Below are 27,945 nucleotides of genomic sequence, written 5' to 3'. Positions count from 1 at the left end.
TTGGAATTTATATCTCGCTAGTTTCAGTCTCAAATATTCCATAAACCGGGAAGCCAACCATTGTATGAAAAGGTTTAAGGGGAAAATGAAAATAGACCAGCATATATTCAAGTCCTTTTATTTCATCTCTATATACTCAGGGCACACATCGTGTAAAATCACACAAGTCATTTTTATGAATTCTCGCTTCCAAGGTCAGGCCAGGTCTTCACCAGGACAAGCATACTTTTGGTTCATCCTGAAATCGAAGAGAGGAACGTCACTAATGGAGAGAATTTTTTCCTGGTGTCATAATTACATGTATTCACATCGCTTAATCAAGTCCAAGATTTTTATAAATGAAAGTAATAAACAGATTTATACAGCGCCAAATTCACTAATTGTCCATGGTGTTCTATATTAAGATTATTGAAAAACTAAAAGAAAGGGAGAAAAGGAAAAAAAAAATATATATATATGTATACGAATAGACTAATTTAAAAATTATAAGATAATTAAACATATTTATCATCGAAAAAAAAATAAACAGGGTTACGACCTTGTTCAAAAAGATACGTTTTTAAACGTCTTTTAAAACTGTCAATTGAAGAACTAGATCTTATTCCAAGTGGGATCGAGTTTCACAGTCCTGGTGCCGCCACAGGAAACGTTCTCTCTCCACAAGTCTTTAGTCTCGCTTTCGGGGTCGCCAGAGGGTATTGAACAGAGGACCTTAGTGTCCCTTTAGAGGTGCAATAATTAAGAAAGTCGCATATGTAGCCGGGCACTGCTCCATTGATAGCTTTGTAGATCAGTGAAAGAATTATATAAACTATACAGTGACGGACAGGAAGCCAGTGGATCTCCTTTAGGATAGGGGTCATGTGATCAAATTTCCTAGTACGTGTAACAATTCGAGCTGCACTATTTTAAACGGATTGCAATCTCAGCTTGTAAGCAGACGCTGAGGTAGACCATATAGTAGTGAGTTGCAGCTATCTAATATTGAAGTAATAAATGCGTGAACAACAATTTTCTTCTTCAATGTACTTTCTAATTTTGGCGACTACTCAAACATACAAACCATACACTGCAACGCACGTTTTTTCGTACCCGTTATCGCCATAACCCCATTTGAACAAGTCCTCGCTGTACCAGATTTGGAATTCTTGGTTCGTCTCCACCGTCAGAGGGGTAGACAAATTATCAAAAAGCAGTTGTGGCGATTCGGTTGTGGCCCAAGGCAGGCTGTAAAACTTGCAGTCCCGATAATCTGATAGGAAATTACTCTTTGGGAGAAGAAGATTACGGTTTTTGTCAGTTATCAACGTGGCCATTTGGTTGGGAATGAGACGGTTCCAAAGGCATCCCCATTTGGAGTGAAAACTTGACTTTCGTGCATCACAGGTGACGTAACCAGATCTGTAGGTTAATTTCAATGTAATGATGTTACCGGCTTTGGAAGTTCTAAAGAAACCGTACGAATCATCTCTTGCTCCAAAGCAAACTGTAGATGGCGTCATCTGTATCCATCTTGCTGTTGCGAAAAGAACCAGCACATATATGATAAATTGATTTTGAACAAAAGAATGTGAGTTAGGTAAAAAGAACACACGGCAGGACAGCCAGCCGCTTAGTCAGACAGATGGATAGGAAAGCAGGATGGACAAAAGGGGATTCAGACATCTGGAGGAGCAGACCGAAGAGTGGTTGGGTGAATAGGACTGACAGTTGGATTCATCGAAAGATAACTTAAAGGGTCATGTAGAGTTTTTCATAAAAGTATTTCACCAAATGAAAATGTTTTTTTACCTACCGTTTCTTTCCTCGCAATTGGTGCCCTTGTATTCAGGTGGGCAAAGGCATCTGTAACCTTTGTCTGTAAATCCTGTCTGACAAGTGCCATTATGTTGGCATGGAGTCTTTCCACAAGTGTTCTAATATGAAAACGAGGTTTAAAAGCAGATATATGACAATCGAAGTGGTAAGTTGTAATGGTACTATAAAATGAAAACTAAAACGTCACATGAGATCAGATCAACTGACCAACCAGCCAGGCAACAAATCAACCATACAAACCAATTGGAAACAAACATTGCGCAGCTAGCCAAACAACATGTCAGCGAATCAACTTAACATCGAACATTTACGAGCTAAACAACCCGAGGTTGAGCCAACTATATATACTCATTTACCAAATGACAAGTAATGTTATTCAAAAATCACTAAACCCAGGATAAACGAAAAGCACAGATAAGAATGATGAATATTTACAGATAAGAATGTACTCACCATTGTTCCTTTATATATGTAGTTTGTCCAAGACTTGAGATCCTGAGGATGTACGTTGTGTGTGGAATTATTTAGTTCGCATTTTGTGATCACTGAAGATCCGCTGGTCACTAATTCGTTATAACTGACGCAGTTGGGTTCCATGTAGCATAGAGCTGAGCAGAAGTCTTGCACAGGGGATTCTACGGTTCGTATCAAGTGGTTTATGAACCGTTTGCCAGGGAAAGCAAGAGAAGATGTAAATTCCATCTTGCGACAGAAATCTTTTGGAAATTGAATCGGATTTGATTAGTACCATTTACGGTTTAGTCTAGACAGGTAAAGAACCAGTTTCGTTTTTGAGGGACTGAGCAAAGCCAATGGAGTAATGAAACTTACGAGTTGTATAACAACATTCCAACATTGATTTTTATTATAAGAAGCCAGTCTGAGTTAAAATATCTGAAATTTTTTGTTTTGGCTGCGAGGGCTTTTTGATATCCTTGAGTTATTAATGTCACTAGTTAGTTAAATTCATGTGGATGAGACATAAATTCCACACTTGCCCTAAACTTTAAACTTTTTCTTAACTACTCGTAGAGAGAGAGACTCCCTAAGGGTGATTAGCGTAAAAAGAAGAGGAAGAAGAGAAGACCGATGAAGAGTCCTGTTGCCTCTCGATAGCGGGGAGTTTTGTCACCCTCTAGTTTCTCCGGTCCTTGCATTGTAACAGAAATAACCGGGAGTCCGTTTTAATTTTAATCATACAGTAGGAAGACCTGCATTTTTTATGCGTGGGCTGCGATTGGCAACTTAGAATTTGGGTTGTTTTAACAACACTAAACAGAAAAAAATGTGTTGTCATTATTAAACAAAAATCAACACGTCGGCCTTAGGCTGATCGTTCATGTGACATAAAAATTTTTCCAACAATTACCTTAGAATTTTGATAAATAAGTTTAGGCTGGATGGTTTCAAGCCTAGTTAGCTATATAACCTTTATATCTATGGGAAAAACTGAAAATAACGAATATGAAATTGAATGTGCGTCTGACTTAGTTGAACTGTAATTATTTTATGTCAGCTCGGAGGAAATGAGAGTATAACTCACCTTCTTCACCCGCAACTTTGATTATCAATAAAGACAACAGGGCGAAGTAAAATTTTCTGGAAGAAGCCATGGTAAAGACTAAATTGAGCGGCTACGTAGGATAATCGCTGGTGACTTCTGAAAAGATTTTTATCCCTATTTACTTCTTTTGTATGCAAAGAGTTCTAATCACACATTAAGGAGATGTGGATTTTCTTTGCGACTTTGTTCTTTGCAGGGCTGCGATAGGCTAGGAATTTAGCTTAGGCGGCACTCGATCTGATTAAGGTAAATAAAACTCATTGAAAATGTGTCAATTAATATAAGCTCGATCGATTGAACAGCATGCGAAATATTCCGCTACTGAGATAATTGTGAACGGAGTTATTATTGCGCCTCTAGGTTTGAAACATTTTTGACCACATGATGATCGACTAAAGGAACAGGTGTAATGGTTATTCCCAGAGGATCAAAATATTATATTTTTTACTCTTCCTTTGCCGTCACTGAAGCCGGTGGACATGGAATAAAGGATGTGACTTGAAGTAATTAATGAGGTGTCTGAAAAAGGAGCAGGTTTAAAGCTTATTCTCCGCACGTCAAGTTTAAATCGAGAAAAAAGTTCCATGCTTTTGTTGATGCCCTGTTACTAAGATGAGAACGTCATTTTATTTGTGGACACAGAATTCCTATTCATATACTTTATTTCCAAATTCTGATAACCTTCAGTAGTTCGAGATTATCAATTGCCTTTGCAGATGAAAAGAAAATCAGAAGCAACGTCAATTACTTCACCGTTAGTTCATTTCTCTAAACTTATGAAAAAAAGTTATCTTTCACAAACAAAGATCTGGTCTTTCATTTGAACTATTATTTCGGCGTCTATTTTAGAGAATCAATAGCACTCTTTATTCATACAAGTGTGTTACTTGAAGTAAATAAATGTTTTCTTTTTGTTGGCTGTTAAGCCTCCTTGACTCTGTTCAAAGCTTTTTACGCGTGAATGAAACGTTTTGGCTCACTTTTGATGGCTTGGAATGTAGGTCCTGCAGCACAGCAGCTTAACTTTGTTGTAACCGCTGGCTAAAGAAGAGAAGATCAATAGTTCCCTTAAAATGTCAAATGTAAACGAGCGCCAGGTAGCTTGAATCGTGAAAACATCTAAACTCAGCCATAATTGTGTTAATCAAATACGAACTTTTTGATTTGTTCAAACCTTTCACTCTGATTGCGCGCCTCTTAAAATGCTATGAGTCGGAAACCCATTATTATCAGTAATTATTTTGGGTTATAGATGCACGTAGATCTTCCTCAGCTCAAAGATTATGGAGGATTAAGTCAGTGGAGGCGAGAGTGATATGTTTATCAGTCACATATTTACGCGTGGTTCTTCTCGCAAAGATGTCTGAACGGCTACACAGACTCGTTCATAGACGTACCTTAAAAAAATAAAACAAAACTAAGGGAAACAAACAAAAGCCGAAGACGTCGCTGCCAAATTTGTAAAGGTCAGCGCTGGAAATTTAAATTTAAAAGAAATATTCTACGGTTCTAGATGCCATGCCATGATGTTTTTCGTAAATCGTCTAGTAACACTTGTCAAATGTTTAAATCGTGCCAAAGCGGATCAACCTTGGGACTTCACCATTTCACATTATAGGATGGTCACCAAACTTAAAATAATGGAAGTAATGATTATGATGAGAAATAAAATTTGTTAATTTCGTGATAGGCGTCTATCTAGATAGCGATTCATGAGTCCTCTTTTCACGTGGAGTTATATTCCTCAAAGTCAGTCTGTACCACAGTGGCGCAGATCACAAGTACATAGTGGCTGAAAAAGTTTTTTTGATATGGTAGGATTGATAGTTTATACTTTAATCTGATCGGTAGCAACAGCCTATACTTTTGTGTGAAAAGCAGACCTTCCTGTCAACTTCCCCATCTTCCATTGCGGGATTAGCACCACTTAACTCTTTAACCCCAAAGATCTGATTGTTAAGTCTCCCTTCAAGGTCACATTTCCTTATGAATTAGTTTAGAGGGTTTAATGTTAAATCAGGGAAACAACTTTTTCCTGATAATTGTGGGTATTCTCATTACCTATTTCCTAGATAATGAATGGATTTTGTAGGGAGAAGTAACAGGTTAATCGCCTCTAGGAGTCAAAGGGTTAACCATCCTGGGTTGGCTTTACTACATTTATAACTATCCACGCAGGTTGTTGGAGTTCTAGTTCCTACAGCTGTCACGAAACGGTACCAGTCCTCGGAGAGTTGTGTGTCACGGAACACTGGACCATTTAGCGGTGTGTCGTCAAAGGTATTTCTTTTTTCGTCACCCTGTTTCATAACACGGATCGACTACAAATTTAAGTATTAATTTTAAAATAATTGTAATTATTGCAATTAAGAATTAATGTTTTAGACGTTTTCTAAGTCTGATAGTTTATTATTGCCCGGGACATGTTGATAACAAGTTAATTGCATCGTTTAATTTTGTCTCAGAGATACGAGTTAATTGAGATTTCTTGAAAAGATCTTCCCTATCAAATAATTGACTAAGGGCCTGTTTTACATGGAGGTGGGGGACCCCAGGTAAGTGAGGTAACCCGCCTAGCCGTGGTCGAAAAATAAAACGCGTTTACATGCAATCTTACAACCCCAGGGTGCTGGGGTGAGGTTTCTTGAGGTTGTTGTTGCGCTTGCAATTAAGGAGTTTGAGCAGAGGCGTCCCAAGCTCACATCTCGAAAAAGACGAAAGATTAATTTTCGGACACATATGTATTTATTCATGAAAGCGTCACGCGTTGTGTTACGCGGTGTTTGGTTTCGCGAGGAGCCGTTGACTTAATAAGCTATACGGAATAGTTTGGGAAACCAAAATTGTCGATTTACATCGCTAAATATTCCGAAATGTGAACATTTTACACTTTTGTGTGTCCGTTGTGGTTTCTGGTGATTTCTGCCGTGAGACGGCTTGGAAATGAACAGAGTTTTAAAACATACATGTTTCGCTTTTGAGCTTCTTGCCATGAACGCGACCCCGGTTAGGCGTGTTAACCCACCTTGACACGTTTACATGGCAAATTGTCACCCCGGCTGACCGGGCTACTCTACCTGGCAGACCGGGCAACCCGCCCAGGCGGGTCACCCCACCTATTATGTAAACGTTATGAAAATAAAATAAGAAATTTTATGGTCAGGCGGGTTACAAATGGTCGTCATTTCGGACCTCTTTCTGGTGTTGGTTTGTTTTTGTTAGAAAGGCTTGTATCTTGCTCACACATTTCACCCAACACGCTTTCCTGCAAGATTCACCTGTTCAGGTATAATTAAGGAATACTATACTCCTACAATTTAAACTATTTTATTAAACAACTTGTAATGATTCTTTCTCAGGAGCCACTCCTATAGGCGATACATTAATTGTCCTTTAAGCTTACTTTAGCCCACCAGAGACTATAACTTAGCTCTCTACTGACATCAAAGACTCACTCTTGCTTCAAAATCTCCCCAAAATACGCAATCTTTGAAGTATATCGCAGTACTGAGCAATATTTTGGTAGAGTCTCTTTCTCATCACCTGAATAATGAATGGATTTTGTAGGGAGAAGTAACAGGTTAATCGCCTCTGGGAGTCAAAGGGTTAAACAGCGCAGGTTGGCTTTACCACATTTATAACTATCCACACAGGTTGTTGGAGTTCTAGTTCCTACAGCTGTCACGAAACGGTACCATCCCTCGGAGAGTTGTGTGTCACGGAACACTGGACCATTTAGCGGTGTATCGTCTGTGGTATTTCTTTTGTCATCACTCTGTTTCATAACACGGATCGGCTACACATTTAAGTCTTGATTTTAAAATACGTACTTGTGATAAAAATGTTTTTAACGTTTTTTAAGTCTGATAGTTTATCATTACCCGGGATACGTTGATAACAAGTCGATTGTATCGTTTAATTTTGTCTCTGAGATACCAATTCTGTGAGATTTCTTGAAAAGATCTTTCCTACCAAATAATTGGCCAAAAGGACAACTGGTCAACGAACCTGTTTCTCTCAGAAATTCGTTGAAATTTAATTCAATTTAAAAAGTTAAGTTATTATCCAATCAAACGTGGATAATATCAATATATGCAAAACTTGTACCAGAAGGTGATTGATGTCTCAATAAATGAGACAGATATCTCAACAAATCAACCTCTCTCTAAGTAGAGCTTCTTAGATATTCGGTCTTTTGCGACAAAAGAAGTATTACTCCTAGCTTAGTCCTTATACACAATCACAATGTATTTTACAACACAACTATCGTGGTAGAAATACTTCATAATTACATAACCAAATAAAATGTTCTAGTTTTCCATGCTATGTCATCAGAAGGTTTTAGTATCAATGTCACGGTCTGCAGTGATTAAGAATTCTAGAAATTATTTACATTCTCTACGAACATCACACCTAACACGATTTAAAAATCCTTGTAAATGATGATGCTAATTAAAGCATGACTGAACATCATAAACAATTTGCATATAATCACGGACTGCCGTGACCCATCGTGGAGGTCTTTTGGACAGAATAACAACTACATGTAGAGAGGGCGTGGGTATTAAAAGCTGCTTTAGTTTCCGCTAACGACCTGAGTAAACATCAAGAGTTCAAAACGTCTAGTAATAAGCAAAATACAATGCTCAAAGTTGTCCTTAAAACTTACTTAGTGAAGCACTTCCATTGGAATAGAGATGATATTAAGATTATTTGAAAGCTCACTAATGCCCAGAGTTGTTGACATTTCATGGAAATGTGAAATTATTTAAGTCGCTGTTATACATTAATGTACATGTGCCAATAAATCGATTTGTGAATCCTTTCACTGTGCAGAATGACTTGCTTATGGCATTCAGTCTGTACCACAGTAGCGCAGATCACAAGCAGGTACCTTTTGTAGTTTGTAAATAAAGTAAGATCCGCAGTCTTTCACGTAAATGTTTTTTGATTTCTTGCAACAATCTCCACCTCTGGTAAAGCAGACCTGGGAGGAAACTTCACCATCTGCCAATGTGGGGTGACCACCTTCTAGCCAGCCTGAGTAGACCGCACCACATCTACTATCCGGTACGCACTGACCATGGGTTGGCATTTTTGTTCCTGCATCTCCCACGAAACGATACCATTTCCCTAATATTAAGGATGAGGAATCGTCGTCACATTTTTCTCCACCGTTGGGTGTGTTGCAAGTGCTCTTTTCTGTCAGCATCGCTCAGGTTTCTGTAATTATAGCACGGATCGTATTCGTATTTCTAACAGACAATGTCACTCAAAATTTCCTAGAAAGGGAAGTAAAACAAAATACGAAAAGAAAAACCTAAAGTCAGGTCTTTGACCTGGGTAATAGTATTTCTCGTGGCTGAGAACGAAAATCAACAACTGGAAGATTCGCCACAGGCCGATTTCGGCCGTGAACATGAAAATGTTTCTTTGGTTGGTAAGGAAAAAGTCAAAAACTGAGAATTTTGTGAAAAGAAAGCTACGCCCATTGTTTCTGTAATGGTTGAACGCTTTTTTTCATCTTGAGCCTTATCGCCGACGCGCTATACAACTTTTTTTTGCGGATTGTGAAACCTATAATTTCATTTTTAAAAAGTCGACTTTTCTTCCCAGTAAAGGCCTATTGTGTTTACGTGATAAACAAAATAATAGATGATCGCTTGCAGATATGGAACTTCTCTTCTTGTGTTTATCTCGGTACGAAGAGATTATAACGGTTTATATTCTCTTGCTCGATACCTTACTCGTTTGCTGCTCTCGCTCACGAGATAACAAGTTGAACATTAAAAGAGAAATTCTATATCAAAGCACACCCAAATATATATTCTCTATTTACTGAATGAGTACAAAATAGCCGAGTTTGTCATACAACCTCAATACAAAATCCCTTAAAAGTTACCATATTCAAAGAATTTCAATGCGTGACTGTGGCGCGATCACTCAGTGATCGCTTTTCATACAGCCCTGCAATCATCGACTGCTGACCACAAAAAAGGTTGTTGATGAATGTAAAGCCATCAAACTTGTTAATAAGTTCTCCCGTAAAAATTTCCCAAGGCTAGAATTATTTGACTGTGAAAAAGTTTTCTGTGTCGTAGTGGAATTGTAGTGAAGTAAATAGTTTTTCTTCGAACTGAGCAGATATGCCTGGAAAACTGTGTCGGAGCCGATTACTGCTGAAGCAATAGAGAACCTTTTTTCCATGTTTACCTACTCCCGTCTAAACACGAAAGGAGGTTGGGAGAATTTGAGAAAGTTATGCGAACCTGATACGCAGTCAAGGGTTTGCATAACTTTCAAGAAATTTCCTGGCCTCGAGTGTTTAAATGAGGAAATGTAAACGCGGGAAAAAGTACCCAGATATTATAAGCATATCTCTCCAATAACGTTACAGAGGAAGTTAAATATTGTTTGTTTATAACATGGCTGATAAATATTTTCTCAATACATGCTCTGGACAACAGTGTTTCTTAATAGCCAATCAAATCGCGCATCTGACAACAAATAAACCAATCAAAAGTTCGCGTTGTAAGAAAATACAACGTGAGTGTATTTTACGTGAGTGAGAAAATCGGAACTGCGGTCAACATCGATTTTAACCAATCAGACTATTCTGTTTAACTGAGACATCATCAATATTATTCAATTTGCAGAACAGTTATGCATCATCAAAAAAAATTATTTTCTCTCCTGGTGGACAAAAACAATGCACATTAGGTCCACAAATATGATGCAAAAAATCAAATCTATCTTTCTTTATCCCCAATGTTTGTCGAAGGACGTTTCCAAGCAAACTAAAGTTACTAAAAACTAACGTGATTTGTTACATGGTCAAACAAGAATAGCCATTCACTCAACATTATTTATCATCTCTAAAAAATATATAAGGCATGGATTAGGAGAGAGTAACCTTTACAAAACAGACCATCCCCAATGTATTTAGAATTACAGGCGCAACTGTAGGAGCCCTGGGTATTGTTGCAGGAGGCGTGCTCATCGCATATGTTCATCTGTGAACACTCGTCAATGTCTGATGGGGATCAAGTGCACCACGTCACAACCCAGAGTTGGATGTTATGATGAAAAATGTAATGAATACCTATCCAAAATACTGCAAATCTAATCTCAAAGGACATGGGGAAAAACAAAACAATTCACGATTTTTAATGAGGCATGAATTTTAGGATAAATGACTGACTACTTCCAGCCTTTTAATTTGAGCTAAAAAGACGTTTCAGATTACCTCTCGCTTTGAGTAGCTGGGATTGTATGTATAGAAAGAGCAGCAATGGAGGTTGCCTCTCTTCGGTCATAAAGGACTTTTCTGGACATTGAAGGAAAGTTATCAAAATCACCTGAGCAAGTTTGTCCGTCTCCAGTGTATCCAGTGTGGCATTTACATACATGTGATCCAATTGTGTTGGTACAGTTAGCATTCACATGACAAGAAAGATTTCTTGCACATTCGTCAATATCTGAGAAATAACAGGCTTTTAAGCACGATTCTTGGAGTATGATACATGTATAAACCTCTTTATTTTGAACATTGAGCGCATCTCGTCCTCTTGCTCTCAATTGGGATCATTTTCAAAAATATTAAGGCAAGGGTAACTACTTTATTAAAACAAACAAACGGATAAGGTACGTACAAATTAAACAAACAGTTAAAAATAAAAACACAAGCAAACAAATAAAGTTATAACGAGGTAATTACAATCTAAAGGCCTTTACCTGTGCAGTTCCGTCCATCTCCGTTAAATCCAAATAAACAGGTGCACACAAAGGATCCATTTGTGTTTTGACAAGTAGCGTTCAGGTGACAATTGTGAGTATTTTTTTGGCATTCATCAATATCTAAAAAAATGGGAAAGAAAAGAAAAATTCTACAACGTTAGTGGTTACACCAGTGAGAGATACATCCGTTTTTTAAACTTTTACGAGGTGAAAGAGCATTAAGTTATTTATCATTGTGACAAATTAATTATTAATTTAGACTAAACAAAAATTTCCACTGCAGTGGAATCTCTCTCTAGACACCGTTCCAAACTGTAGTCGGATATCAATCGTCAAAGATTAGCCTTGCTGGCCTCCTTGATAGACTTTTTTTTCGCGGAATGTGAAACTTCTAATTTCATTCTTTAAAAAATTCTATTTTTTTCTTACTAAAGGCCTATTTTTGTATATATTTTTCTTTCGGTAAGGAAAAAATCAACTGAGAATTTTATGAAAAGAAAGTTACACCCTTTGTCTGTTTCTGTAATGGTTCAACGCATTTTTTTCATCTTGACCCTTCTCGCCGACGCGCTTTACGATTTTTTTTTCGCGGATTGTGAAACCAATCATAACATTCTTTAAATAAGTCACCTTTCATTCTCAGTAAAGGCCTATTGTGTTTATATGATAATCAAAATAGTACATGGTTGCTTGCGGTCATTTAACTTTTCTTCTGTTGTTCAACTCGATACCAAGAGATTACAACTGTTTATATTCTCATAAGATAGCGACTTGAACACTCGAGGAGGTGAACACGTGAGGACAAAATGACCGAGTTTCTTAGTGATAAATTGTCTAATTGTCTTGCAACGCAACTGGATGGTGCAGCACTGTAGTCGAACGTGTCATGCAGGACTATTCTACTATATTGTAGAGAAGAGATTAAATTAACCTGTGCAGTTTTCCCCATTTCCAGTATAACCAGCGTGACATTGACATACATGTGATCCAAGGGTGTTCATGCATGTAGCATTCACGTGACAAGAGTGATTTCCTTTACACTCGTCAATATCTGAAAAATCATAAACAAAAAAAAAATGTAATTGGAGAAAAGTTGCGGGGCATAAGCTAAGAATTCTTTGTCTTGTGGTTCTAGAAGTGAGCACTTACCAGATTTTTTCTCGGTTTCCGCAAGTTCAAATCCGTTGTTCTGTTCTGTAAGCCTATCCATCAAGTCTCCTTTGCCAGTTGAGATTTTTTTACCACTGAATGTTTATTGAATACAATGGTGTCATTATCGCCATTGTCTTCAGACCTACACTCATCTCTTTTTATACAAGGTAGGCTGGTAAAACAACTCTTGCAAAGATGATAGTACTTTTCTTTCTAATGGGAGTGATTCCAAAGGAAACTCATTAAGTACCTGTGCAGTCGCTTCCATTTTCAGTATATCCGGGGTGACGAGTACAAACGTGCGATCCTTTGGTGTTCGTGCATGTAGCATTCACGTGACAAGAGTGATTTCCTTTACACTCGTAAATATCTGAGAAACTAGGGATAAATTTTTCACTTCATCCTTTTTATGACCCATAGTCATGTAATTCCTCTTATCATTTCAAAATGTGTGACAAAATATGTAGATCGTGGTAACTCTGTGCATAAACATGCATGGATAACGCTGCATAGAATTATGAGACAATTAACAAAAATTAGTTATATATGGAAATATTAAAACTACCTGAACACGAGCGTCCATAGCCGGTGTGTCCCACTTTACATGTGCATTTATAAGAACCATATGTCTTAGTACAGTTTGCATTCACGTCGCAGTCACTGATGTTAAATTTACATTCATCCATATCTAAAATGTTGAAAGAGAAGTAGTGACTTAGTTAGAGCAACTTGACAGAGGCATCCACGCTAGAACTGATCCAAACCAAATATTACGATAATGATATCAATAATAGTATAATTTATAATAATTTCATGATTCTGATAACTCGCCACAAAATAAAATAACTCAAGGAAAGTTATAGGACCTACCTTCGTTAACCATATCACAGTAAATCAGTTTCGCCTTTCCTTTCCTAGTTGGATGTAACCAGTACTTGCCGCTTATGGTGTGTTTACCTTCACTCGCCTTTATTTCGTGACAAGACAGCGCCGGTAATTCAGGGATAGAACCTAAGGGAGCTGCAGTAAAGATATGTTTTACATTCACTTCCTATTCTAAGCTCTTCCAGGTGAGAAGGAACCAGGCTGAGGATGGAGAAGATTTAAGAGAAATAGAAGTCACACAGATAGAGAGACATTTGATTTCTTACCTCTGCCGTTCAATCGCCGGATGTAAAACCAAGCGGCTGCTAAAAGGAAATTCTCTGGTCTCGCCTCCTTGGTGCGGTTATTTAGTTCACATATTTGGTATTTTCGCTTGTAGTTATAGCTTTGGCACGTGATCTCTTGTCCACATTTGACATCGCAAAGGTGAGGAGCCGCAAGTGATCACCTTTTGAAGACATGACCCTCGAGAGCCATTCCTTGTATGTTTATTTCTGTCCTACATTGATCGTTAGCTGCGACAAACTCCATGGTAGAAGCGAAAAGGACGAATCTTAAATGGCAGAACAGCCACCACATACTTCTTTGCTTGAGCTGAATCTGAAAATATTGAGAAAAGGATCATAAAAAGAAAAAAGACGAGTTTCCCCTCAACAAAACTTGTTTGTTACTACTGTACTTGTTTGTTACTAATGTACGTGTAATACTACACGTACATTAAAACCTTGCCTGTAAATTTGTTCAGGCACTTTCTAGTTCATGATGTGAGTAAACAATTTGCATAAGGCTCGATAGGATGCCAATCGTCAAGGAAGATCAGCACAACTATTAGCATTAAGCTTTAATTTTGAAGGCTCCTTCAGTTTCTGTGGAATGATAACTTTGATCTGCTTAAGGCATTTTGAAATGTCCTCTCGATAGGCCTGATCATTTTACGCCCCCATAGAAGAATGAATGTTCAGGCATTAAAATCTTCATTTCGAAATATTGGTTCCAAATGTGAAGTGACAACGACTCAAACTCGACAAAAATTCAGGTTAACAAGTTGGCTAGTTCATATTTATAAGCTGCTGATTATCCTCATTTTTTATGAAATAAAAATCCCGAAGATTGTTTAAACCCTTTATTCATCTACAAAGTTCAGTAACCAAAAGGGTAAGAAAGATTCAAATACAAGGCTTCTAAACTATATCTGATCAATAATCCTTTCTAAGTTGTTCTTAACACATTCAACATTTTAGACGGGAATCAGACTTTAGCGACCTTTTGATAATTTTTTAGATAAACAGAGCAACATATTATTTACCAGAACTTTTGTGGTGCATAGAAGTAATCATGTAAAGGTTCAGTTAGTAAACCTCGAGTAATGATAATCTGCTTTCGTTGAAAAAGACCTCAAGATAATTTTCTTTTAAAATCGCACCATACCCTTATTTGGGAGTGAAGCCAACCTTTTTCTTTTGGTATGCAGAATTAAAGGAGCCGCGGCTAAATATCCTTTCCGTAAAGAATATAAATTTTCTGGGGAAAGTATTACTCAAATCATCCATCGGTGTTTTCGATATGATAAACTCTTACCTCTCAAGATGCAAAGTTCTTTGGTCCCTCACTGCTTTTGAGGTAAGAGTGCTTTCTTTTGAAACAATATGGTAGCTATGGTTACCACAGAAACACCTGGTTTCAGGCCAAAACGATGATTAACTTTAGATAAGAACTTCCTTTTTCCTTCTTCAATGTTACTGAACCATGGCAAAGATCAAATATTTGTTTAGGGAAAACTACGCAAATGTCATCACGATCAATGAGCGTAATTTTCAACAGGTTTCTTTGACAAATTATTATTATGAAACACCAAATTCGGTCTAAAGTAGCTTTTAAACGTTGTTTAAGAAGATTTCCTTCAAGTTCTCAAATAATTCAGTGTGTATCTAAGAAAACTCCACTGTGTGCTAATAAAGGACCGCTAATGAAAAACTAATAAGAGAAGAATGTCTTTGACAAGGAGATATTGCTAGTCTCAAGTAATATCAAGCCTTCCATTGCATAATCTATACGCAAAGCTCTAAACATATAACATACACTCTTATGTTTATATCAATCAAGTGTCCCACTTACGGTGTATGCAACTTCCTGAAGACAAGTAGAGGCTGAGTAAATTTGTACGGGCAGGGAAAACTGAATTTTTTTCCCTTTTTATCTTAAGAACTATTGCACTTGTTCGAGGTTTTGACAGTTAGTTCTGTAATTAAGAAAGGACTTTCATCAACCTGTCGCGTAATTTTAGCTTGAAAACTTGCTCTGGCCTCGAGGAAGTCTTCCACCAAATACTGACGATTCGTGTTAGAATTTATCTATATAAGTTTATACGGCTCAATTTTTCGCGAAAGCCACAATGAGCATAATTCACAGACGTCAAGCACAAGCAATACAAATGAATTGCTCGAACCTCAAAGGCTTCAGAGCTACAATGCAAATTCAAGTTGACAGTGAGGACAAACAGATCAAACAAAACGCGGTGTAAATTTGCATTGTTCCGCCAAATACTTAAAATTTATCGCTTAATATTTTTTAGCTAGACAGTTTTTAATGAGTCGTCGACAATGTAGTTCAAATAAACTATTATCGCTGCAAAAATGTCAATTTTTTTTTCGTCATACACAGTTTCTTGAATTTTGCTTACGTTTTTAATATTAAAGTAAATGGTTTGAACCCAGGAGTATCAGTAGTTTGTGTAGTGTGATCGTCCGGGTGAGTGTAGTTCTGAGAAGAACTGTTGTTGGTGACTGACGTTTCGACTATCTGTGCGATAGTCATCTTCAGAGTCAAGTAAGGAATAGTTGTCAGTCGATGATGTTATAAAGTCTGGTCTGTTGAACGTGATTGGTCTGTTTAGCCGTGATGTGATTGGCTGGAAGACTCATGTAGAGTTTGTTAACAGTCATTGGTCGGTTTCGATCCGTCTGTTGTTTGTCGGTCTGTTGGTCGGTTTGTTCACGTCGTTAATGAGTCGTTTGTAAGGTGCTGGTAATTGTTGACATCTGTTGAGAGGCGTCTGTTCTAAGTTAGTGAACCAGCTTTCCAGAGTCAGTCGTTGAAAGTAGTTTGTACTGTAGGTTAAGCATTTAGCAGAGTCCCAGTCGATTCTGTGATTAGTTTGTCGGTGATGTTCAGAAATGTGATTGTTTACATCGCCATTTCTAGTAGATCGTTTGTGTTCAGTTAGTCGCGTGTTAAGGTTTCTACCAGTCTCACCAATGTAGGAGTTTTTAATATTACTCATAGTTTATTGAATTGTCTTCTGTCTTGTCTCAAGCAACGTTAAATCAACACGTAATAATTACTCGAAATTATTTCAAAAGTTCCTATTCTTGTAAAATCGTTCGCTCTTCTTCCCACAGCTTCGTCACCACAAGTTAGACAAAGAGCACAACTTTTTCCGTCCGCATGGTAAAATCATCCCGACAATTTGTGCACGATGAAACATTTAGCTGGCTTTACGCACTCTGTAGGAGTTTTAAAACATAGTTTAGGCGCATTATTACCAGAATAAACAATACAATTTTCCCCTTTTATTTAACATATTAAATGTTTTGTTCAAGATCACAGACAAGGCACATATCAGATGCTGTTTACGTCTTTCTATGAGACACCAAATGACGTCTTTAATAAATTATCTCTTATAATTCCAGCTTGCCTAATTCTTCGGTGGAAGTTGCTCGAATTTTCAAGGTACACTTAAAATTGATTAAGTTCTCAATAGGTATGATATGCCACTGAAAAATAGCTCAATAATCTCGAACTTCAATTTAATTAAAGAAATAAAACGAAAAGAAAAAACTGTGTGATCCACATTTCTAATCCTCAAGTCTCTATTTTTTAAATTTCAATTGTATTAGTCTCGATGCACGAATGGTTTAATTTCTGAAATTGAAAACTGTCAAACAATCTTTAGAAGTTATGTACGGACGATCTTTTTTCAACATTCGTTACATTTTTGTTTTGTATCTGAAGCAAAGAACTTTACACGAATTCAAGGAAATGTTCCAGTAGAAAATTGTGAAATTGTTTCGAAGACAGCTTTCAGGACATGAGGTTTGCCTCAGCTAAGAGGCGTGCATTTTTGAAGGAACTCATTTAGCGTCGCTCTAAAGGCCCTGTTTACTATTCGAGTTGTTATCAGATAGTTGTATTTTAACTGTCGACTGGTCTTATTCGCGTTTTCAACGACATAGAGAATACTTTATTTAGGCAGGGGATAAATTACATCGTGCTATTTTTGCAATTGCGTATCGACCAAACTGTTCGAATAAAGTTCAAGTGGACTTATTTTCCAACGATTACGATTCATCTTTCGTTAAATGTGTTTCATCGGTGCCTTGAAACGAAGTAAGTACGTGCATATGTAGAATATGGAATTTACAATCAAGGAAATGCAGATGTTAGAAATACAGAATATTGTGGTGAAACTTGCAAGATTTCCTTTGCGAAGCATCGTGTGTGTTATGGTCTTCATCTTGAACCTTGCATCTTACACTTATCAAAGGATAAATTATGATTTGCCTGGTTTTTAATCAAGTATTCATGAAATGATCAGTTCGGGAAGTTAAACACTGACTGCCATAGCAATACTACTTCCGCTAAAGGAAAACCGCCCATTGATAACTCCTCAAAGCCACGCAAAAAATAGCATTACATTCCTCGTTTTATAATTGATAACAGAATCCTTGGAATCTTTATAGCCATCACGGAAACATTGCAGCATTGAGGTTCTTAAGAACGTCGAGCAGCAGGCTTGTAGAACATTCAGGCGGCAAAACATTCACTAAATTTTATTCGTACCTTGAATTATGCATTGCCTCCATTTCATTTTCTACGGTCTTCTTAAGAACAGGAATTTATGAAGAAACGGTTTCAATGGTTTTTTCTCCTTATAACTTTACTTTTACTGTGCTGTCTTGTAACTTAACCAGCCCACTGAGGAGAATACGGGAACATGGAGAAAAATTGATACTACCTTCATTTGCGGATTTTTGCCTATCTGACTCACTCACTCATGCCCATTATGCCGTGTGGCACTTAGGGCGGCTTTGCCTATCTGAGAACATAGGTATTTAGGACAATTTTCCATGTCTCAATTCCGTGCTCAGAGATTTCCTCATTATTTCAGCTGAGACATCTATTTCGATAAGGAAGGTTAACACATAAATTGCTTAAGGAAGAGACAAGTTTAACTAATGTTTTTAATTGTTGTTTTGTTTTTTTTTTTATGCCGCTGTTACCGCTGTTCTATCTTAAATTTCTCATTTTTTGCATTATAGGGCCTTAGATAATTAACTCTAGCCCCGAATCCCTCCCAAAAACGTTAAAAACAACAACAAAACGAGAAAATTTGATAGCATCGATGAAAACTTGTCTTTTGTGAAGACACAAGGTTTCTAGAAAGCATTTTCGTGTGTTTTGTTCTCCTGAACCATATTATTTTAAGGAAGACAGAGCAAAAGCCGTCAATAAAAGCTATCCGCAGATTTTTTTTTCATGATCGCTAAGTCATGAAAAAGATATTCATTTTCCTCTGTAAACCTTTTTTCGCTTTCTTCATTATACAGGTCCTTGAAAATTCAAAGTTTCATATTCGAGTTTACATGATCGTCTTTGGTTATTTAGACAATATGATCATAGAAAGAGGAAATTTATGCTAATTTTCATTAAGACCAGCCATCGTTGTCGGTTTTTGACTTAGTCTTTGCTAGTTGCTGTTACCTTAACTCTTTTTGTATCAGCAAGGAGGAGAAATATAAATAAGGTTGCTCTCATCCGTGAATCGAAGGATAAAACTTTCTTCGCTGTCTGCGACTCACCTTTTTTATAATTCAATAAGGCATTCTAAGCTACGATCAATGAAAAATGAAACAAATTGCGTGCCTGCTTCGAGGTAACGGTTTTCTGTTTCTACCCCGCATGCATGGCATAAGTTTAAGTTGATCACCTGCCCTCATCAGTGGATTAAACTTTTAAAATCGGCCTGTTTTTTGTGAACGCAACCGTTTTATGAAAATAAATTAAAGAAAAAAGCTTGCAGCTGTCAGTTCTATGTGGAAATTAAAGCAAATGACGCAAATGGATGTTATCGGCTTCGCTCGATGAAGAGAATTGGGTCTCTTAAGAATAATTATTTATCTTAACATGTTAACATACGTATCAGACACCGAAATCAGTCTTTAGAACAATATTATAAAAATTTAGCGTGTGGATATCTCCCTCCATCAGGTGCTCTTAAACTACTCAAAACTCCATTTATTCTCATGGAATCTGACGACCGTCTTTTTGCATATCGTGTCTATAACAGACGCATTCTCTCTTGGTATAAACATATCTAAGAGGGCTATGACAACCTGTTTTCCCTGTTTTTCAAAATTGTCTGTAGTCAAAAATTGCGTCTGTGAATAGTGTTCTTTTTGGATTTTTTACCTTCCAATTCTTGAGAGGGATTATGAAATAAAGTGGGGCATTCCTAATCTCAGCCACGATGCGTTAAAATAATGATAAGGTTAACTAATATCAGAAGAAAACTTCGAGTCATTACATTCCGATATTATTTATCAATTCAATGATGCACAACGGTCGTGGTGGTGGTGGTCGTTTATCAGAAATAAGTTAAATTCCTTTTCCCCGACAAGTTCAAGCTTGATCGATGATTGTGCGAGATTCTCCAAGTTTTCTTTACTTTGTTTCCTGACCCTGAGTTTAGTTAGGAACATATTTACTTTTATATCTAAATAAGAAAGTGGTTTGAGTTTCACGATCAAGCTTTAGGTAATTTCTTACGTTAGTGATGGTTGATTTACATGTCCTCACATGTTCTCGAGGTTCCAAGGTCTTTGACACACGGTAACACACTGACAGTGAGGCCTTCTTTGGTATATGCACTCTTCTAATTGCGGATAAGCTTCAAGGTAAACAAGGATGTTTATGGGGATAATGGGGAATCATTTAGTAGGTCTAATTACCACTATACCTACTCCAACCATTATTGTCTTCCAGATGTACCCTGGCGTTTAATCATAAAGCACAATAGATGGGCGCGTGTAGATAATTTCTCTTCTCGTTCACTGCACTCATTCGTGAGTGTTGAACACGAGACAGGAAATTCCATATCTACAGGGAACCATCTATTTTTTTGTTTATTATATAAACACCATATGCATTTACTGACAAAAATAAATTCAACAAACAACCTTGGATTGAGAAAAGAAAACACACTTTGCACCAAATCATCCATCTTAAAAAAGAAAACAAAAAAAGGAGTTTATCAAGGATTATTTTCTAAATAATTTGCTAAAACTGTTTTTTCATGAGGGATTTTTATGAACGAACAAAATACTTCGATCCCTTCCCTCTGAGTAGCATCTACATCTGGATATGTAAATCATTATAACGTCCATTTGAAAATTGCAGGTACTTGACGCTTATGACAAAGGATTCGCGGAAGGAATGTCAATTTTTTTGCAAACAAATGTTAAGGGAAGCAAACTGATCATTAAAGTTCATAGAATGCGAACATTTACAAGACTACTACGACTTTGAGATAACTTACAGTAGAAAATAGGAGTAGAAACTAAATTTCCAACACACCAGGTTCATCCCTAAATGTTTCCTAAACCTGAAAGCTAACTACTGTATGAAAAGTTGTAAAAAATGTGATGGAAAATTGAAACAGATCGAGTTACCAAAATCTACTTACGAACAAAAACTTAAAGCAAGGGAAAACAGAAATTGAAAAGAAATGAAAGTAGACCAGCATATACTCTGGCTTCTTTATTTCATCTCTTTATGATTGTGATGAATAGCATAAAATCGTGGAAGGCATTCTCATGAATTCTCCGAAGCGATATTATTTTAGGGGAGATAGGACAAAATACGTAAAGAGAAGCGATCTGTCTGTAAAAAAAATTTCATTCGCCACACTAAATGTATGGTCCCGAGGGAAACAGTTAGTTTTGTTTTCCCTCGAGTCGAGGTAATTATGCTAATACGCAATGAGACGTACCATTGTTTCCTGACATCACGCAGCAGATTAAAAATGTTTTTACTGATAAATTCAGTGTAAACGTGATAAATCGACCCTTCCCGGAAGATAAGTAAATTTGAAAGTTGAACGTTATATATCTCAGATGGAGAGTAGTCAAGTTATCATTTCTTTTTTAATTGTTTACAGATGCCACCTGTTATGTACACCCAGCCTTTGAGAGTATAAATGAGGTTCTTTCCAGTAACACGGCAAAAACTATTTCCTCCTCTGTAAAAAGTTTTGATCTTGGCATTTGAATTCGACGAAAAAGATTAAGAAGGATCTTTCCAAATCAAAGTTGTTATTGATAAATGGCAAACGAGCGAACGTTGCAACGTCATAAATTTTCAAACTTTACAAGTTGTACGCAACATTTATGCAAATTTTTCTAATAATCCAATCATACTGGGTCATTAAGTTTTTGGTGAAATTTTTGAAGAGAGTATTTTAAACTAGTCCTTAAAGACTTTTGCGTCAATAGCTTTCTTTAGAACTTATAAAACACTCTTTCATGTTCCAGCAATGTTCTAAGGTAAAACAAAATTCTCTGAGATGGTTGAGAGCGGTAAAAATCTACCTCCGTTCAATGAAAAGACATCAAATTCCGTTTGCTGAACTACAGTGGAAGTTAACTTAACAGTGTAATATTAATAATAATATTAATAATAATGTTATTGAGAGAGGAGAGTTGGGAAAGTAGGATTTTTTAATTGACTTAACTGGTGGTCGAAGTTGTTTGTGTTTTGCATCTTCTATCCAACTTTCTGAGTAGGATGCGCTTAAAAATCTTTGTTAAATACCCTTTAATTTTACAAAAATGAGTTTCAGTCATGGGTGGAGGTTGAACGTGGCTGTTGACCTTACTTAATTTATTTGTAACTTTTATTTGTTCTCCATCAGCAAAGAGAATGAAAGTGATATATGAAATAAGATTGCACTCATAAATGAATCGAACGATGGAAAACGATTGGCAGTTTTCCAGTCACCTTTACCGAACGTCAAGCAGGTCAATTCAAGATTACGGTCTTCTATTTCTACCCCGCACGTGTGCTAAAAGTTTAAAGTCGATCACCAGCTCCCAGCAGTGGACTAAGCAGCCCAAACCGACCTATTGTTATGAAGGAAAGCGTATCATGAAAATACATCAAACAAAGCTCTCAGCAGCTGTCAGTTCTATGTGGACATTAGCGCAAATGACGCAAATAGTTGTTTTCCGCTGTGCTCAATAAAAAGGGATAAGGTCTCTTAGGGAATATTATTCCATATTCTTAGGATAACAGAAACTTAAACCTTCAAGTTCTATTGGACTTTTTGATCCAATACTTTCAAAATGTGAAAGATCAAAAAATGCATCCCGCGCAAAAAAGATAAACACATCGCAAAATTTATCGCGTTTGAATTTATCGGCGTATAATTATTTTATTGCCAACTTCGGTAATAATAACCATGAAATTATTAGGAAAGTCATGATCCTGTTTCAATTATACGGGCTATCAAAACTGCTCTGTGATCCGCTACCATATCTAAAAACAACGCCATCTCAGCTCTTCCCAGCTGACTTCTCTCTCCCCGATCTCTTTTTTGAATTTCAAGTTGTAAGATTAATAGCAGATTTTATTACGACAATGTCTTTTACTCACGGCTTTTTTCTAACTGAACGACCCTTTTTTTCAATTTACCCGGGACAACTTACCCGCGAAAATTTGTCGCTACAATTTACTCGTTCCACATGACCCACGGATATTGGCCACTTCTTTTCCTGTAAAACTTGAATTTAAAAATAAAAACAAAAGAAATAATGGGACCATTACTTTCTCTTGATGAAAGCAATTACCCTGTTGTTACGCTATTTGTTGACCTTTGTTACCCTGATAGTAGCAGTATGCAGGACGGGTGTCTGATATATGAACTTTAATATAGTATAGAAGTCTATAGTCATATAGAGTCCTTGAGTCTAAGTAGTAGAGCATCGGAACACAGAATCGGGAGGTCTGAGGCTCGATTCCTCGTGAGGACTCAGAGTTTTTCTTCGTCCCACGCCCGAGACAAGATGAAGAAACATCTTTATTTATTCCTTTACCGAGCCCAAAATCTTACCATCTTTCTTTTTCTGTTAACAAAACATGACGTTAACGACATTGCTGATCCTAGCAGTTAAGAGGACGCGTATCATGCATGAACTTCGGAGTGGGCCTTGCCCAACACAGACTCTCCGTGGCTCAGCTGTAGAGCATCGGAGGGCGGAGTCCGAAGATTTGAGGTCCGATTCTCATGGGGACTCAGAAATTTTTCTTGTCCCACGCTCGTGACGAGACGGAAAAAATTTCTTTATTTATTTCTTTAGCGAGCTCGAAATCTAACCATCGTTCTTACTCTATTTGTTACCCTGTGGGTATTTTCGAAATTAGTCAAAAGGTTTATGCATAAGGTGTTTTATGGAGAAGAAACCCAACTTCCCTTTATTAGAGGGACGACGTTTCTAAAGAAATTTTGGTGCTGCGTGGATGGGAGAGTATCACAGGGTTATTTAGTTTTAGCAACTGAGTTAATAACGTAGATTGGAATCCGTAAAGAGTTTTAAAGCTGACGTTTAGAGCGTTCGCACATGGTCAGAGCGAGTAACTACGGGCTAACGCTCGATTCGTAAGCTTTAGCCTCTGTGCGGTGGCTAATTTAGGTTATCAACTCAGTTGATAATACTTAATTACCTTGTTGCCTCCCTTACTTTCTGCTGAGCATCATTTGATTCTGGATATGAAAATCATTATTAAGTCCATGGAAAACCTACGAGTACGACGGGAATGACAAAGTATTCTAGGAAATCAGAGTAGGTTTTGTTTTCCAACAAGTGTTAAGGGCAGCAAATTAAACTTTAAAATTCAAAAAGGGCGAATGCTCGCAGGACTAATACCAGTTTGAGATATCTTACATAAGAAAATAGAGGCAGAATTTGAATTATAACTCGCCAGTTTCATTCTCAAATGTTCCATGAACCCGGAGGCCAACCATTGTAGGAACGGATGCGAAGCGAAAATGAAAGTAGACTAGCATATATTCAAGTTTTTTATTTCATCTCTATAAACTTAGGGTGCATATCTTAATATCTCACAAGTCATTCTTATGAATTCTCGATTCCAAGCAAGGCCTTTACCAGGACAAGCATTCTTTTCCTTCGTTCTTGAATCGAAGAGAGGAACCTCACCAAAGCTAGAGTATTTTTTCCCGATGTCATAAGTACATGTATTATAAATGATGATAGAAAATGTATTTATACATCGCCAAATCCACTAATTGTCCATGATGCTTTACGTTAAGATCATAAAAAAGCTAAAAGAAAGGGGGAAAAGAGAAAAAAAATTTCTTTATCTATATACAGGAATAAACAAATTGAAAAAATTCTGAGGTGATTAAACATATTTATCATCTAATAAAACTAAATGGAGTTATGAGCTTTTTTAAAAAGATACGTTTTAAAATGTCTTTCAGTCTCACTTTCGTGGTCGCTAGAAGGTGTTGAAAAGAGGACTGATCATAGTGTCCGTTTAGAGGTGCGATAATTAAGTGAGTCACTGATGCAGCAAGGCACTGCTCCATTAATAGCTTTGTAGACCAATGAAAGAATTTTATAAACTATACAGTGACGGACAGGAAGCCAGTGAAGCTTTTTTTTAGGATTGGGGTCATAAGATCAATATCCTTGTACGTGTAACAGAGTTCGAGCTGCTGTATTTTAAACGGATTGTAATCTTGAACGTAGTCACTTATGTAGACCATATAGTAGTGAGTTGTAGTCATCTAATATTGAAGTAATAAAGGCGTGAACAACAATTTTGGCACTCTCTTCTTCAATTTACTTTCTAATTTGGGCGACTACTCAAACATACAAACCATACACTGCAACACACGTTTTCTCGTACTCATTATCGCCATAACTCCATTTGAACAAGCCCTCCCCGTACCAGATTTGGAATTCTTGGTTCGTCTCCACCATCAGGGGGGTAGAGAAATTATGAAAGAGCAGTTGTGGCGATTCGGTTGTGGCCCAAGGTAGGCTGTAAAACTTGCAGCCCCAATAATCTGATGGGAAATCAATCTTCGGAAGAAGAAGATTACGGTTTTTGTCAGTTGTCAACGTGGCCATTTGGTTGGGAATGAGACGGTTCCAAAGGGTTAGGTAGAGTTTTTCATAAAAGTATTTCACCAAATGAAAAATGCTTTTTTACCTACTGTTTCTTCCCTCGCAATTGGTGCCCTTGTATTCAGGTGGACAAAGACATCTGTAACCTTTGTCTGTAAATCCTGTCTGACAAGTGCCATCATGTTGGCAAGGAGTCTGTCCACAAGTATTCTAGCGTGAAAACGAGGTTTAAAAGCAGATATATGCCAATGAAAGTGGTAAGTGGTAATGATACTTTGAAATGAAAATTGAAATGTCACATGAGATCAAATCAACCAAACAAACATCCACGCAACTCGTCAACCATACAAACCAATTCCAAACAAACATTGCGCAACCGGCCAAACAACATATAAGCGAAACAACTTACCATCGAAACATTTACAAGCCAAACAACCCGAGGTTGAGCCATCTTGACATACTAATCTACCCCATGAAAAGTAATGTTATTCGCTTGGCCATGATAGGACACCAACCAACCATCAAAAATCACCAAAACCAAGGATAAACGAAAAGCACAAACAGGATAAGAATGTACTCACCATTGTTCCTTTATATCTGTAGTTTGTCTAAGACTCGAGATCCTGAGGATGTTCATTGTGTGTGGAATTATTCAGTTCGCATTTTGTGATTACTGGATATCCGCTGGCCACTAATTCGTTATAACTGACGCATTTGGGTTCCATGTAGCATAGAGCTAAGCAGAAGTCTTGCACAGGGGATTCCACGGTTCGTATCAAGTGGTTTATGAGCCTTTTGCCAGGAAAAGAAAGAGAAGATGTAAATTCCATCTTGTGACAGAAATCTGTGAGAAATTAATCGGATTTGATAAGCACCATTTATGGTTTACATCTAGAAAGGTAAAGAACCAGTTGCGTTTTTTAGGGACTAAGCAGAGGCAGTTGAGTGATAAAACTTATGAGTTGTATAAATAACAAAACATAACAGTTTCGCCTCTCTCTCCTCCACGACCAGCTATAGCCATTATAATGTCCTCAAATGATTTTGGTCCTTTAACTGCTTTATTTTAGCACTAATTAATCTTTAGAGTTGTAATCGGACAGGGCAGTCGGACACAAAACAGTGTCTCTACCGAAGATATTTTCTCAAGTAAATGTAAATGTATTTGTTTTCTTCTTAAATTGTAATGGTTATGACCAATCGGTAACGGGACTTTGCGTCATTCAATTCGATCTTCAATTATACTCATGAGTGAGCGAAATTAGACTTCACTCGGTTCTATTACAATTATAAATTAAATTTACTTACAACACTATAGCAGTATGGATATAGTTTACGATTAAGAAAATTGGAGCACCGCACACTGAATCGCGTATTTCATTAGATATGAGAATTATTTGAAGTTAAAACCATTTCTAACGCGTCTAGGGAATTTTCGACCCATATTTTATTTGATATTGAATACAATATTTTGAATTCGCTTTTGGTAATGTGCATCAATGAAGACACACATCTCTGTTTCTTTGAAAAATCGATTGGGAATTTTTAGCATACCGGTAATTTGATATAATCGGGTGATGGTCTGATTTGAAAGAAGCAACATTCCAGTGTTGATCTTTAGTATAAGAAGCCAGTCTGAGTTAAACCCTCTGAATTTTTTTGTTTTGGTTAAAAGGGCTTTTCCTTGATTTGGCGATCTCACTAGTTAGTTCAATTCATGTGGACGAGACATTAAGTCCATGCCTGCTGTGAACTTTAAACTTTTGCTTAATTACCCGTAGAGAGACAAACTCGCTCAGGGTGATTAGCGTAAAGAGAAGAACAAGAAGAGAAGACCTAAAAAGAGTCCTGTTGCCTCTCGATAGCGGGGAGTTTTGTCACCCACTAGTTTCTCTTGTCCTTGCACTGTAACAAAACTAACCAGGAGTCCGTATTAACTTTAATCATACAGTTGGAAGACCTGCATTTTTTATGCGTGGGCTGCTATTGGCGGATTAGAATTTGTGTTGTTTTAACGTTCATGTGACAACAAAATTTTTCAACAATTATCTAAGAGTTTTGATGAGTAAGTCAGGCTGGATGGTCTCAATTCTTGTGAACTATGTTACCTATATATCTATGGAAAAAAATGAAAATAACGAATATGAAATCGAATGTTCGTCTAACTTAGTTGAACTGTAATGATTTTATATCAGCTCGGAGGAAATGAAAGTATAACTCACCTTCTTCTCCGGCAACTTCAGTTGTCAATAAAGACAACAGGACGACCAAGAAGTAAACTTTTGAGGAAGAAGCCATGGTAAAGACTAATTTGAGTCGCTATGTAGGATCATCGCTGGTGACTTCTGAAATGATTTTGATGTTTGTTTACTTCTTTTGTATGCAGAGAGTTCTAATCATACAACAAGGAGATGTGGATTTTCTTTGCGACTTTGTGCCTTGCAGGAGCTTCGATTGGCTCAGAATTTAGCTTAGGCGGCATTCGATCTGATTAAAGTAAATAAAATTCATTGAAAATGTGTTAATTAAAATAAGTTCGATCGATTGAACAGCATGCGAAATATCCTGCCAATGAGATAATTG

At 37.1% G+C, this 27,945-nt stretch overlaps 2 protein-coding genes across 2 annotated transcripts; both read right to left on the bottom strand.

The window, feature by feature from the left end:
• Positions 1–959: 959 nt before the first annotated feature.
• On the bottom strand, positions 960–1,502 carry LOC149052764 (uncharacterized). Its single transcript, XM_089205557.1, has one exon. It carries the CDS (start codon positions 1,500–1,502, stop codon positions 1,050–1,052), a length of 453 nt encoding a protein of 150 aa, XP_089061683.1. The 3' UTR covers positions 960–1,049.
• Positions 1,503–10,624: 9,122 nt separating this feature from the next.
• LOC149052763 (uncharacterized) lies at positions 10,625–27,660 on the bottom strand. Its single transcript, XM_089181664.1, has 4 exons — positions 27,585–27,660; positions 13,423–13,557; positions 13,142–13,291; positions 10,625–10,860 (listed from the first exon to the last, which is right to left on the bottom strand). The coding sequence occupies exons 1-4, from the start codon at positions 27,658–27,660 to the stop codon at positions 10,625–10,627; spliced, it is 597 nt and encodes a 198-aa protein (XP_089037790.1).
• Positions 27,661–27,945: the final 285 nt, after the last annotated feature.

This window comes from Pocillopora damicornis, chromosome 1 (genome assembly GCF_964200805.1).
Source record: "Pocillopora damicornis chromosome 1, jaPocDami1.2, whole genome shotgun sequence".
Taxonomy (NCBI): domain Eukaryota; kingdom Metazoa; phylum Cnidaria; class Anthozoa; order Scleractinia; family Pocilloporidae; genus Pocillopora; species Pocillopora damicornis.
Note: the sequence above shows the minus strand (reverse complement) of the source record. Positions and strands in the feature narration are given on the sequence as shown.